Below are 13,956 nucleotides of genomic sequence, written 5' to 3'. Positions count from 1 at the left end.
AGCTAAGTCTTCTCCATATAAATGGAGGAGACCAGACACACTTTTCGTGCATAGGCTGAGGAGCTATGTTTTGGGCCGGAAAATCGAGCCCAAAATCCAATTTCTTCAGTCCACAGAGGCCTTTTCAGCTAGATTTGACTTCCACAAACTTTTTGCCCACTTTTGCTCCTCTGATTTTGTCAAGGCTTAAACCATTGGAAATCTATTTCTGAGCCGGTCGTTTTGACATAAGGTAGGCCCAATTCTGAGCTCTGAGTCCAAAGATACGGCCTTCGGATGTTCTGCTGACTTTTGTGCGCTGTTTCTGCCCGCGTTGACTTTGACTTTTCAACTTTGACCGGGTTTAAAAAGGTTTTTTCTCCTTGAATCTTGGCCTTTAATTACAAAACTTTTTAGCAACCAACCCTTGCTCCTTTATATTGCAAAAGGGGTGCATTTCTACACATATTCGACTCCAATGCCTGAAATACATAAAAACATGATAGCAGTACTAACTCTTACTTATTAATCACATAATTGGTCAAAAGCGATATTGTTAAAGGGGTTAAAACTACAGTTTTGGGCTCTTATCACCACTACCTAGAATGGAAACAGTGGAGCCATTGGCTCTGGAGATATTATGTTTTTTAGTTTTGGACACAAAATTATGGACAGAGGCAGGGCAATTAGCCATATGATCAGCAGCCCCCGAATCAATTATCCATGAGTTACTATTTTCTGGCATAGTAAAATAGGCATGTAAATTACCTGACACATGAGTCGAGCCATACTGACCTTTGCTAGATGGCATGGACTTAGTGAGTTGTTGAAGAATTTGACTCAACTGATGACTAATATCTGAGTTGAACATTGATGTCTCGGCTACTGCGACATGCTCTTTCTTGGACAGTTCCTTTTCCTTTTTAAGATGCGGATATAATTCCCAACAACGGTCCTTAGTGTGCCAGTTCTTTCCATAATGATCACAATAAGATGGTTCCCTTTTTCCCTTACCTTTTTCAAATCCCTGTGACTTCTTTCGAAAGTCGTTTTCTGCAGTTAATACAGTAGATTCAGAGATTGAGGACTTCACCTCGGAATTCATGGTTTTCTTCCTAGTTTCCTCTATCTGAATAGTAGCACAAACAGCAGCAAGTGATGGAAGAGTGCTTTTCATTAGAATATTGCTTTCCAGATTTTCATATTCTGGTTTAAGACTACAAAAAACTGTGAAGATTTTATCCTCTTTAGCCCGTTTCAAAAGGGTATTAGCATCTGTGGTGTGTGGACGATAAATATTTAACTCATCCCATAATTTTTTCAAATTCCCAAGGTGTTCTATAAAAGTTTTCTCACCTTGTTGTAAAGCACTGATTGCAAGTTGAAGTTCAAACACACGGGTAGAATTGTTCTGGTTTCCGTATAAATCTTCAATTGAATCCCACATCTCCTTTGCAGAATCAGAAAAAATAAATATTCCAGCAATAGTTGACTCCATCGAATTGAGCAACCAGGATCGAACAAGCTGATAATTGGAAACCCAATTCTCATATTTGGCATCATTAATGGTAGGACACACCTTTGTACTATTAACAAATCCCAATTTCCTCTTGCCACCCGGAGATAGTGAAACAGCCCTAGACCAAGGTATATAGTTTGTTTCATTCAATAGAATTGATGACAGCTTCCAACCGGGATTAAAATCAGTCTTTCTTGTAACAGCAGACTTTGGATCTGGTTTTGGATCTGTCATAGTGTTTTGTTTATTTAGGTTGGATTAGAGGAGAGATTAAGATCTTCGCTCTGATACCATGTAGAATTTAACACCTAATTAAAGAGATAAAACACAATGATTTATAGTGGTTCGGTGCCAATGCGGTAACCTACGTCCACGGGAGAAGAAAGGTTTTATATTGCTTGATTGATTTTGGTTTTGTGTTACAGAGGTGTTTATATAGCACAACATGAGTGCATATTCGTGTCTATTGTTTCTAAAAGGATTGGAGACTTTCCTTTATAGAAAACATACGTATCTGTCAAACTTCTGTCAAAACCGACTAAGGCGCGACCTGCGTTCACATTAGTCTTGCTCGAGGCGCGACCTGCGCTCTTGCCTTGACGAACCTCCAGGCGATTTAGTGCGCCCCACCCTTGACTTTGCCTGTCTAAGGGCGCGACCCGCGCTCTTATCTTTCTTCTCCCACGTTATCCCTATTTAAATAAATATAACTCTACCACAAACTTAATAATTCCTCAAACATAGCGAAAAAGATAAACACAATTCAATGTTTTGTAAGGAAATTTTTCGTACCTGAACTCGGGTATCGAGGTTTGTAACTTATTAGGCTGATGATCATGATGAAAATCTGTATTAGATTTATAGAAGTGACGAAGGTTTTGGACGGGGAAGAAAGGTTTTTTTTATGCGATGTTCTTTTGGGTTTGGGTTTAAGTGTTTAATTCTATGAGGTCTACATAAAATCCCATTTTTCTCTCTACTTTTTTCGTAATCCCCTTGATTATATGGATAGCCTCAGAGAGCTTGAAAAGGGACTGCTATTCCACTCCATGACTTGTTTGGACACAAAAGGAGTTCAAGCTAAGTTAACTCATTCAACTTTAATCACACATATATTACCGAAAGGAAAATACTAAAACTAATCAGACTAAGTTCTGGAGAAAAACAATTAGCCAACAATTTAAATAGCGATTCTACAAATAAAGACACCCGTATCACCATTTATCTATTTATATCATCTTGTTACCATTTGTTTAAATAATAACAAACCTCATGTGAAAATTTGTTGGATGGTCATGCTATAAATACAATGTATTTGAGTTGAACCAATAAAGACAAAGCACAAAACCATGTTGTACGTGAAAACATTGAACAATATACATACACATTGCCTATGCTCTAATTCTAGTGGATTCATAAGGTCTTTAGCCATGTAAATTACATACCTTAGATTGTACATCCACTCCATTAGTCCTAATTGAATCAAGATTCGGTGTTAATAGTTCAATGTATTTTCCTCCAGCAATTGTTGTCACACCTACAATCACTTACTAAACATTAATGTAATCCTTTCTAAAGGCCAATATCCTGATAAAAGGATTGAGGATGAAAAGGTGATCAAGAAGCAGAGACATGAGAAGTAACAAAAGTTTAATCTAGTAACTGATTTTCCTTACCAAAATATGATAGCCATTTTCTACTGTGACTAATTATTGGAGAGTTCAATTTATCCAATTATGATTACCTTAGATAACCCGAATCGCTGGTCCAGTCTTATTTTTATTGAGTGAGACTGTAATGAAAATCTGATTAATCAGTTCAATACAAATACAAACTAAAAAGAAATTTAAATAAATAAATAATCATCGACATAAGCAGAGGCAGATTGAGAGAAGGCACATGTGTGAGTATGTGATTGAGAACACCTATTATTTAGAAGAGAGACTTGAAGTGAACACTCGTAACTCATAAGGAGAGGGGTGGTATTGTATCATCGGGGTGGGAATTGGAGTTGGTGATAAGTGCTCAAAAAGTGCAATTTAACCCTCGATTATGCCTTTTGTTTAGCCATTTTAGTAGACTAATAGTGTTTGTAAGTTATGTTTTATGATTCTACAGGTGAAAAAGAGAGTTTTGTGGAATATTAGAGAAAAATGGGTAAAACGGAACAATTCGGAGCATTAAGGATCACATGGGAAGCCCGTTGACAATCATGGAGAAGGCCAAGGAATTGAAGCTATTAAAGATGCGACTTGGACCTATTTTAAAGCCCAAGGCAAAAGGATTCGTTGCTTGGACCAAATCCCGCAAAAGAGGATAAAAAGATAGAGCAAAAGAGGGAAAATAGACTTCCGCATTTGGGACGCAAAGATCGTGCGTCCAGACACAATGCTCGCATCTGAGATGCAAGGATCGTGCGTCCAGACGCATGAACCGACACTGTAGCCACTTCCTTCTCAGTTTTGGAGACGAAGTTGGACTCTAAAAGAAGTTGATTTGTATTAGGAAACAAATGGCGGTTTGGAATGCTTCTAGAACTCATTGTAACCCCTATAAATAGAGGACCTAAGTGCGTCATGTAACTTACCAATTCACTTATATTCTTGTCTCCAGAACTTGAGGCAGAGAAAGATTAATAATAAAATATTCGGTTTTAACTAGTAAAGTCTTAATAAGTTAGTTTTTCTAGTCTTATGTTCTTCGACTCTTCTTCTTCTCGTTCTTCGTGTTCTTCCTTCTTTATGGAAGGCTAATCTTCTCATTCAAGGGAGGAGATGAAGCCGGTGCTTAAGGTTTAATGATTCTTCTGGTTCATGGTGTTATTCAATCAAGTTAGTTCTTTATGTTTTTAGTTATTAGTTCCATTGCCCACACCAGGGGATGGAAGTATAAAATAAGGTTCATGTTTTGCAATATTAATATCATGCTAGTGTTCTTTACTTTTCTTCTAGTAGTATAGTTCTTTAGAGTTAGGGAAGTATTCTTTGTGTTGCCTTAGAAGGGGTAGCTCAGGGAGTGGCTGCCTAGGGGAAGTATTCTTTGTGTTTGCCTTAAGTGGTGATTCATTGAATGGCCGCCCTATTAGGAAGTACTCCTTGATGTTGCTCTCGGTAATACATTGAATGGCTGCCTGAGCTTACATAAAAAGAAAGAAGATATTAATAGCATAAATATAGGAACAACCTTAAGTAGAATTAATTGTTAACGATGTTTCATCCAAGAGGGCATCGGCACTTGCTCGATTGCCTAATTGTAGTCTACTTGTGAGAACAACCATGAAGCAGAAGGTCGTAGATCAAAAGTATTGGTGGATTCTAATCTCTTGAATTCCCTTTCTTATAAATTCTCAATAGTTTAGTTAGTTTAGGTTAGTTTAGCATTAGAATCTAAAATCTCTACAATCATAGTTTTTAATCCCTCAAACCCCCTTTTCAATCCTGTCATTCACATAACATACACTTAAAAGTGGAACGATACCCTACTCATCATTTACTTATTGAAGGATAATTAGGTTTTGATATATGCTTCTATTTTGTTCAACGACCATCATCCATCTACATCATCTATACACCATACCATTAATAACACAAAAAGGAGCAAGGTCAGTTGGGGTTTGAACTTTGAATATTGAGTCATCGCCGCCGTTCTTCTTTGTAGAGAGAAAGACGGACTTGCGTTTTTGTGCGGTAAACTGTAAACGTAAACTTACTTTCATTTTTTAGTCCTCAATTTTAGGAAACATAATTAACTGGGACTCTTAGTTTTTGCAGTTTTTTTCTCCTAATTTTTCATAATTAGTATGGACACGTGGACACTCTAGCAACGCTTCCTCAATTGAGGAAGGGAGAGCTATAATATATATATATATATATATATATATATAGATTAGATTGCCAACCCTTCTAGAATCACCTCTCGCCAGCCGTATAGTGTATTTCTAATCTCTCTATTTCCGGTTTCTAAGTAATACCTCTCTATATATTTGTAACTAGCTTTCGAACCCATCCTACGAACAAGTGTTGTTATATTAAAATATTTTAAAATATATCAGCATCTATGCAAAGCTATGAGATAGGAATATTATATTAATCACTCATCTAAATTTCTTGCAACGTGAAAACCCCACTTTCCACAATAAAAATAAATAACACACCTTTGATAAAACCCCTTTTCAATTCTTTTTGTAGTTTAAAATTAGAAGTTTAATTAGAGTTTTATGACAATGCCCCAACGAATATCATATTGAAGCTACTTGAATAGCAAAACATTCCCAATCATACGAAAAAGAGAGATGATAAACAACATTTTAAATGCAAAACAATATTTGTCGGGGTATTCTCACTATATATATTATAATCATGTTTTGAGGTTAGTTCCATACATTTGCATTAAGTTTCCGATTTTCTGTTAATTATCATTTGAGGTTAGTTCGATGCAGTGACATCTAATTTTCGATTTCTCATAAATTATTATTCTTTGAGGTTAGTTCAATGCATTTACATCCAGTTTCCGATTTTTTCTTAATTATTCATTGTGGTTAGTTCAATGCATTTGCATCCAGTTTCTGACTTCCCATTAATTTATTCTTTAACGTTAGTTCAATACATTTGCATCCAGTTTTCGATTTCCCATTAATTATTCTTTGAGGTTAGTTTAATGCAATTGCACCCAGTTTTTGATTTCACGATAATTATTCTTCTTTGAGATTAGTACAACATAGTTGAAGTTAATTTCCGATTTCCCATACGTTAATTATTATTTTAGATTAGTTCAATGCAGTTGCATCCAATTGCCGATTTCCCGTTAACTATTTTTTGTGGTTAGTTCAATGCAGTTGGATCCAGGTCAATTTCAGATTTTCCTTTAATTATACTTTAAGGTTAGTTCAATGCATTTGCATCAAGTTGTCAATTTATCGTTAATTATTATTTGAGGTTAGTTTGATGCATTTGCATCAAGTTTTCGATTTCCCGTTAATTATTCTTTGAGGTTAGTTCAATGCAGTTGTATCAAGTTTATGATTTCCTATGAGTTATTCTTTGAGAATAGTTCAATGTATTTGCATCTAGTTTTCAATTTCCCGTTATTAATTATTTGAGGATGATTAATGTTGTTGCATCAATATACAGTATCCGATTTTTCGTTAATTATTCTTTTAAGTTTGTTCGGTGCAGTTACATCAAGTTTCCGATTTATCGTTAATTATTCTTTGAGGTTAGTTCAATGCATTTGCATCTAATTTCCAATTTGTTGTTAATAATTATTTGAGGTTAGTTAAATGTTGTTGCTTCCAGTTTCCTATTTCCCGTTAATTATTCTTTGAGGTTAGTTCAATGCATTTGCGTCCATCTAGTTTCTAATTTCCCATTAATTATTCTTTAAAGTTAGTTCAATGCATTTGCATCCAGTTTTTAATTTCTCGGTAATTATTTCTTTTAGGTTAGTTTATTACAGTTGCGTCCAGTTTCCAATATATCGTTAATTATTTTTTGAGATTAATAATTCAATATATATGCATCAAGTTGCCAAATTCTCGTTATTCTTTGAGGCTAGTTGGATGCGCATTTGCATTCAGTTTTTGATTTACCGTTAATTATTTTTTGAGATTAGTGCAATATAGTTGCATCAAGTTTCTGATTTCCAGTTATTTATTCTTTGAGGATAGTTAAATGCATTTGCATCCAGTTCCGATTTCCCATTATTAATTCTTTGAGGAAGATCAATGTTTCTGTTAATTCTTCTTTTAAGTTTGTTCGATGCAGTTACATCCAGTTTCTGATTTCTCCTTAATTATTTTTTGAGCTTATTTCAATGCATTTGCATCCAATTTTTGATTTCCTGATAATTATTTTTTGAGGTTAGTTCAAGTTAATTGCATCAAGTTGTCGAATTTCATTTATTCTTTGCGGCTAGTTGGATGCACATTTGCATCCATTTTTCAATTTCCTGTTAATTATTTTTTGAGGTTAGTTCAATGTATTTACATCAAGTTGCCGAATTCCCGTTATATTTTTAGGCTAGTTGGATGTGCATTTGTATCCATTTTCTAATTTCCCGATAATTATTTTTTGTAATTAGTTCAACGTATTTGCATCATGTTGTCGATTTTCTATTAATTGTTCTTTGAGGTTAGTTCGATGCATTTGCGCGCATTTTAGTTTTTGATTTTCCATTAATTATCATTTGAGATTAGGTCAATGTAGTTGCATCCAATTTTCAATTTATCGTTAATTATTCTTTGAGGTTAGGTCAATGCATTTATATCAAGTGTCCAATTTCCCGTTATTATTTCTTTCAGGTTAATTCAATGCATTTGCATTCAGTTTTCAATTTCTCGTTAATTATCCAAGTTGGTGTGAAATACCAACTTCTATTGACCCATCTATAGTATCCTTGCAAACATGACATAGAAAAATATATATACATGATTCACTATGGGATCATCAAAGTTTATCCAGTTTCCGATTTTTCGTTAATTATTCTTTGAGGTTAGTTCAATGCATTTGCATTTAGTTTTCTATTTCTCGTTAGTTATTCTTTAAGGTTAGTTCAATGCAATTAGATCAAGTTTATGATTTCCAGTTAATTCTTCTTTGAGGTTATTTCAATGTATTTGCATCAAATTACTGAATTCCCATTATTTTATTAGGATAGTCGGATGCATTGACATCCATTTTATGATTTTCCATTAATTATTTTTTGAGATTAGTTCAATGCATTTGCATCCAGTTGCTAATTTTTCGTTAGTTGTTCTTTGAGGTTAGTTCAATGTTGTTGCATCCAATTTCTTATTTCCTGTTAATTATTCTTTGAGGTTAGTTCAATGCAATTGCATTCTATTTCCGATTTACCATTAATTATTCTTTCAAGTTAGTTCAATGTATTTGCATCAAGTTGCTGAATTCCCGTTATTCCTTGAGTTTAGTTTTATACATTTGCATCTATTTTTCCAATTTCCCATTAATTATTTTTTTAGGGTAGTTCAATGCAGTTGCATCTAGCTTCCGATTTTATGTTAATTATTATTTAAATATATACATTTAGATAGTACAATTCAAATTGCCCGAATATGTTTAGCAGTTAAAAATAGAGTCACCACCTTTACGGTAAGATAAATTACAAATCTATTTATCATTTGCTTTGATTTTCATGAAGTATGTGCCAATTCTGTAAAACCAAGGTGATACTATTCATGGCAGTTTACAACAAATTCGGCATTTCACTTAAGACACATCCCATTACTTCATACCAAAAGTCATTTTGGAAAGATAAAGATTACCGTAATCTGAAACAAATTAAAAAATAAATATAGTATAGGAGTGTTAATAATAATCCAAAGCTCAAAAATAGATATGGGCGAACACAAAATTGACCAACCTTTGCTTGGTCCATATATCCCCATGGTATTTGGATGAAAAGATTGGATATTGCGTTAGAAAGTGAGGTACTGTATACCTAGAAAACAAAAATTGAATGAGAGCATTCAAAGTTGAAACAATAGAAGAACACATTCAAACAAATTAAATAGACATAACATTTAATCGTAGGCACCTCTAAAAATTTCTTAAGCGTCGCGAAGCTAAAAATCGGAATAGGTGAGGGAAAACCACATTATAAACAAACATCCAAAGAAGAATAATAGAAGGGGGTGGGGGAGAGAGATCTAGTAGCTCGAGTAGTAGCATTAATCTCTGAAATCATCAAATTTTGAAGGCATACTTCAAAATAGGTATCAAAGAAGACAAAATTTGGTATAAGTAGCACATAAAGATAGCACCTCCGGTGACATGACAAACACAACTACATATAAACTTGACAATGTACTCCTCTGTGTATCTTGTAGACAGAGGACCTTGTATGCTGTAAACAATCCATATAATGGGACTATCAGGTTGTAAAATTCATCTAATAGCATTTGATGTTATGTGTGTCTGCATTATTGCATTACCTAGTAGGAGTATTTTGGTTGCGACAACTGACAGCTACATCTTAGTAATTCCAAGGCAGCCACGTCAGTCGTTCTCTATATGAAAATATTTGTTGTGCTTTTGACTCTACATGATAATCGATCTATGGACCTTTGTTGTTTGATCGCTTACATGGTATGATTCTAGATTTTGCCACAATCCATATATAAATGATTTCATGCATGGGTCTTTAACTTATATTTTGTATCCACCCATCCATAACTATTTTTACATGTGTTTGTGTTGCAAGTGGAAACCAACTAACCGGAGGAAGTAGTTTTTGATCATTTGCATGCAACAACTGCATTTCAATACACTCCTTTAGGTAGAACCATTTTGGGCCCAACTGAGAATATGCAGAGAATCATATCACCAAAGCAGATATTGAGAAATATATTGCAACTCACTACACATTTCCCAGTACTCTAACCACATACAAATACTTGGGATTAGTTCAATTCTTATAATGCTTCGTCTATTACATGTGGCCGCCCTTTCAATGCTTTGGATATTCTTGTCATGTGTCTATTTTAAAATATTTACTTTCGGGTAATTTCTGCTACTAGGGCTGTCAAACATGAAGATGTTGCTGAAGAAGTGAATAAACTATTTACAAAGTTACCACTTGAATCTGCTACAACTTCTAAATAGCTAGGTTGCAAAGAGCCATCAATATTTACAGGTTCTGAGGTATATTGTAATTCTCAGATTTGCTTTTATAGTTTGTTCTGAGTCCTTGTATAACTTTAACACCTTTATAAACCAAACACATTGTTAACGGTAGATTAAGCTAGTAGAGTATGTTATATATTATTTAATGTTAACAATAAACTTCTCCCAAGTCCAAGGTGAGTCTGGTGGCTTGCTAGTAGCTTTGTGATCTTTTCTGGTTTGAATCGTTGATGATGTTCGTTGTTGCATTCAAAGGAGCATCGTGGTGTTTTTTTTTTTATAGAATTTCCTTTAGTGAAAAAAGATGAAGGGGAATCTTAGTAAGAGTCACATTTGGTTGATTGAAAAGCCTTGATATTTTCTTTCTATTTTTCCGCCAATTAGCAAAGTGTTTCAGTTTTTGGAGACTCTAAATTAACAAAGTATCGCAATAAAATATTTGTTTCCTATTTTATCTCATACTTTTTTTGTAATTAGCTTAGCAATGACATGTGGACACTCTGAAAACTAGTTTGTTCTCAAATTTCCTTTTATAGTTTTTTCTGAGTCCTTGTATAACTTTAACACCTTTATAAACCCGGTTTGTCTGGAGTGCCACTCTAATATTGCCACTCTTATCTCACACTTCTCCTCAGCCGTCCGATCCCATCTCAAGATCTGATGATCTAATTCACCCAAAATTTCTGATATTTCAAAATTTCATAATATTTCAAAATCGAAAAAACGAAATAAGAGAAAAACGCGAAATTGGAGAAGAACTCTCCCTGTCTCTCGGTCTTCTTCTTCTGCACTCCAGCAACCAAGCCATTTCGTAGGTAGACAGCCATTTTGTAGACAGCCAAAAAAACAGCCAAAGTTGAGCCGTTGGATCACAAAAAAATCAAACGCCCATATCCTAAACACTGAAAAATCAAATTATGAAGGGTTTCCTATTCCTCTCTCCAATCTCTCATGGGTTCCTCTTCTCATCGATTGCTGTCTACGAAATCTCTCATGGGTTCCTCTTCTCATCAATTGCTCTCTCCAAGCAAGACATAAACTCTGGATTTGAATTTGTTCCAGAATTATCGTTGAATTTTTTTTGATGTCGATGAAAATCCTTTTGTACCATCCTATGAAAAAGGCTTTTTCCCGCAAGTAAGCAGACTTACTCAGTAGAACTATGATGTCTCCAATGGTATCCGCGTCCCACTGTATAGATTTCTAGATATATATTTGGATGTTATGATTTGAGGAAGTTGGTATCTGCTCTATTTTATTGTATTTTATTTTGGGTTTCCTAGAATCGATATATTATTTAGCATTCTTTGTTTAGCTGTCTGAATGCCCTGATTGCTCTTCTGCATGTAGGGTTCAGAAGGATGTGGAGTCATTATGCTTGCAGAACCCTTTAACCCTTGAAAAAGGGGGTTACGAAGGAGCAAGTCAATCCTATTATTGAGAAGCTTAAGGAGTTGGGAGCTACAGCCGTGTTAGAATAAAGTGGTGGCTTTTCTGTTTCTCTAATAAAAAATGGTATGTCTAACAGAAGTTCCATAATGTGTTTGTTCTTGACCTGGTGAAGATCATAACTGAATTAGTGTAGACCGGTATTCATTATCCTTATCTATTGGAAGAAAGTTAGGATTCGAGGTTAAGATATTCAAATCGTGACCCTAGTTCTATGGTTTGCGCAAGTATAGGTTACATTAGATCGCAGCTCAGAGTGAAGGATATCTTTACTGCCTCCAATGTGACCGCTCTCTTTAGTTCCATAGAGTCTATCACCTCAGCATTCTAGCTAATTACTAAAGCTTAGTTAGTACAAGTTGGGTGGTAGTGAAGGGAAGAACTAGAAACAGTATAGCCAAATTACACCCTACTGTCAATAGATAGAGGTTTTACAGTTGTTCACGAATTCCAGACGTGTCTTGGGAAAAACGAAAAGGGAAGGGCAGCGTTGAATAGCTATTCCAATGAGTCAAATTGTTGTTATATTTATGTTGGTTAAGAGACATCATACTGCTTAAGAAAATGAGGGAGCATGCTGTCCTTATCCTTCAATATGACTTTGTCATACATTTTTTATTGGTTTCAGTCTTGGTCTTGAAACATTCTTAAAGCGGCTTCAGATGATTATAATCCTTGTTCTCATATTTTAATGAACTTATTTTACCTTTGTTCTTATTTGGTTTATGAAGTAATTGCCTTAAAGCTGTCATAACTAGACGAAGAATATTTTTGGGCATTCCAATTATAAATGTCAGTTGTAGGGCCCAAAAACACATTGAGAATGTGCATTAATCTCTGAAGTTATTTGTCCAATTTACAATTTTCCTAAACCATTCCGACAATAAGCTGATTTTGCAGGCTTCACTATTTAGGAGTTTTAATGGGGAAGGCCAAGGGTGGTTCAATATTCATCAGGCTTGTCTCTGTGGCAGGGACGAGATTTTTTTACGTGAAGCGTAAGAATCCACGGAAGATGACAGAGAAGCTTGAGTTTCGAAAGTATGACCGGGTGAATCGTCAAGTGTTGTTTACTGAGGCAAAGATGAAGGAGTTATGTTTTGTCTCTGGGAGAATGATATAGAACTCCACATAGCTTAAACACTCGTCCCCTCCCTGATGTTTTTGAGATTTCTTAATTGTTTGAATCTAGTTGTTATTCAACTTTTTATGTAAAACTCTTTTACCTTTCTAGGAAGAAAATGAGTACTGCTCTATTTCTGTGTTACCTGTTTAGACTCTCCTATATAGCATGCATAAATTTTCCATTCTGCACCTATTTGATGCCATATCACTGCCAAACTTAAATCTCCCAGAAGTGTGCATTTGATTATGCCAATGATGTATAAAAAAAAGTCTATCAAAGGTCGAAGGGTGAAAAAAGTCTATGTGCTGGTGTGTGCGCTGGTATCCAAGTACCTATGTGTGGATCTTACCTAAGATTAGATGTGACTTGGTGGCATCAAAATGCACATCATTACCACCATCTCCATTCACTTCCATCTTAACTATAGCGGTAACCCATTCCTTCAACCCACTCTCTCCATGCAACTCCGCGATGGTACAAAAGGATTTTCATCGACATCAAAAAAAATTCAACGATAATTCTGGAACAAATTCAAATCCAGAGTTTATGACTTGCTTGGAGAGAGCAATTGATGAGAAGAGGAACCCATGAGAGATTTAAGAGACAAAGAATCGATGAGAAGAGGAACCCATGAGAGATTGGAGAGAGGAATAGGAAACCCTTGTAATTTGATTTTTTCGGTGTTTAGGATATGGGCGTTTGATTTTTTTGTGATCCAACGGCTCAACTTTGGTCTTTTTTTGGTTTGTCTACAAAATGGTGTCTACCCACAAAAATGGCTTGGTTCTTTGAGTGCGTAAGAAGAAGACCGAGAGACAGAGAGAGTTCTTCTCCAATTTCGCGTTTTTCTCTTATTTCGTTTTTTCGATTTTGAAATATTACGAAATTTTGAAATATCAGAAATTTTGGGTGAATTAGATCATCAGATCTTGAGGTGGGATCGGATGGCTGAGGAGAAGTGTGAGATAAGAGTGGCAATATTAGAGTGGCACTCTAGACAAACCGATATATATATATATATATATTATTATAAATATATATATATATATATATATATATTATGATTATTGTTAGAAAATTTCTATAATGGTTATATATATATATTTCTAACAAATCGTGATTCTTGTTTTTGTTGCTCACTCATTTTAATTTCCTAACAAATTATTTTAATCAAGTCTTTAAAACCCGTTTTAATTTCTCAACAAATTGTTTAATTAAGTTTTAAAAACCCATTTTTTTAATTG

The 13,956-nt window shown here is 34.7% G+C and overlaps 1 protein-coding gene and 1 long non-coding RNA gene across 2 annotated transcripts; one reads left to right on the top strand and one right to left on the bottom strand.

Annotated features, from left to right (window-relative positions):
• Nucleotides 1-550: 550 nt before the first annotated feature.
• Nucleotides 551-1,426, bottom strand: LOC147511956 (uncharacterized). The gene has a single exon (XM_086598619.1). The coding sequence runs from the start codon at nucleotides 1,424-1,426 to the stop codon at nucleotides 551-553; it is 876 nt and encodes a 291-aa protein (XP_086454745.1).
• Nucleotides 1,427-10,886: 9,460 nt separating this feature from the next.
• On the top strand, nucleotides 10,887-12,853 carry LOC147511955 (uncharacterized). Its single transcript, XR_015217114.1, has 3 exons — nucleotides 10,887-11,274; nucleotides 11,488-11,652; nucleotides 12,487-12,853. It is a non-coding gene; the product is annotated as an uncharacterized LOC147511955 (long non-coding RNA).
• Nucleotides 12,854-13,956: the final 1,103 nt, after the last annotated feature.

The sequence above is a fragment of the Coptis chinensis genome, chromosome 3 (genome assembly GCF_015680905.1).
Source record: "Coptis chinensis isolate HL-2020 chromosome 3, ASM1568090v1, whole genome shotgun sequence".
Classification (NCBI taxonomy): Eukaryota; Viridiplantae; Streptophyta; class Magnoliopsida; order Ranunculales; family Ranunculaceae; genus Coptis; species Coptis chinensis.
This window is presented reverse-complemented; position numbering and strand designations above follow the sequence as displayed.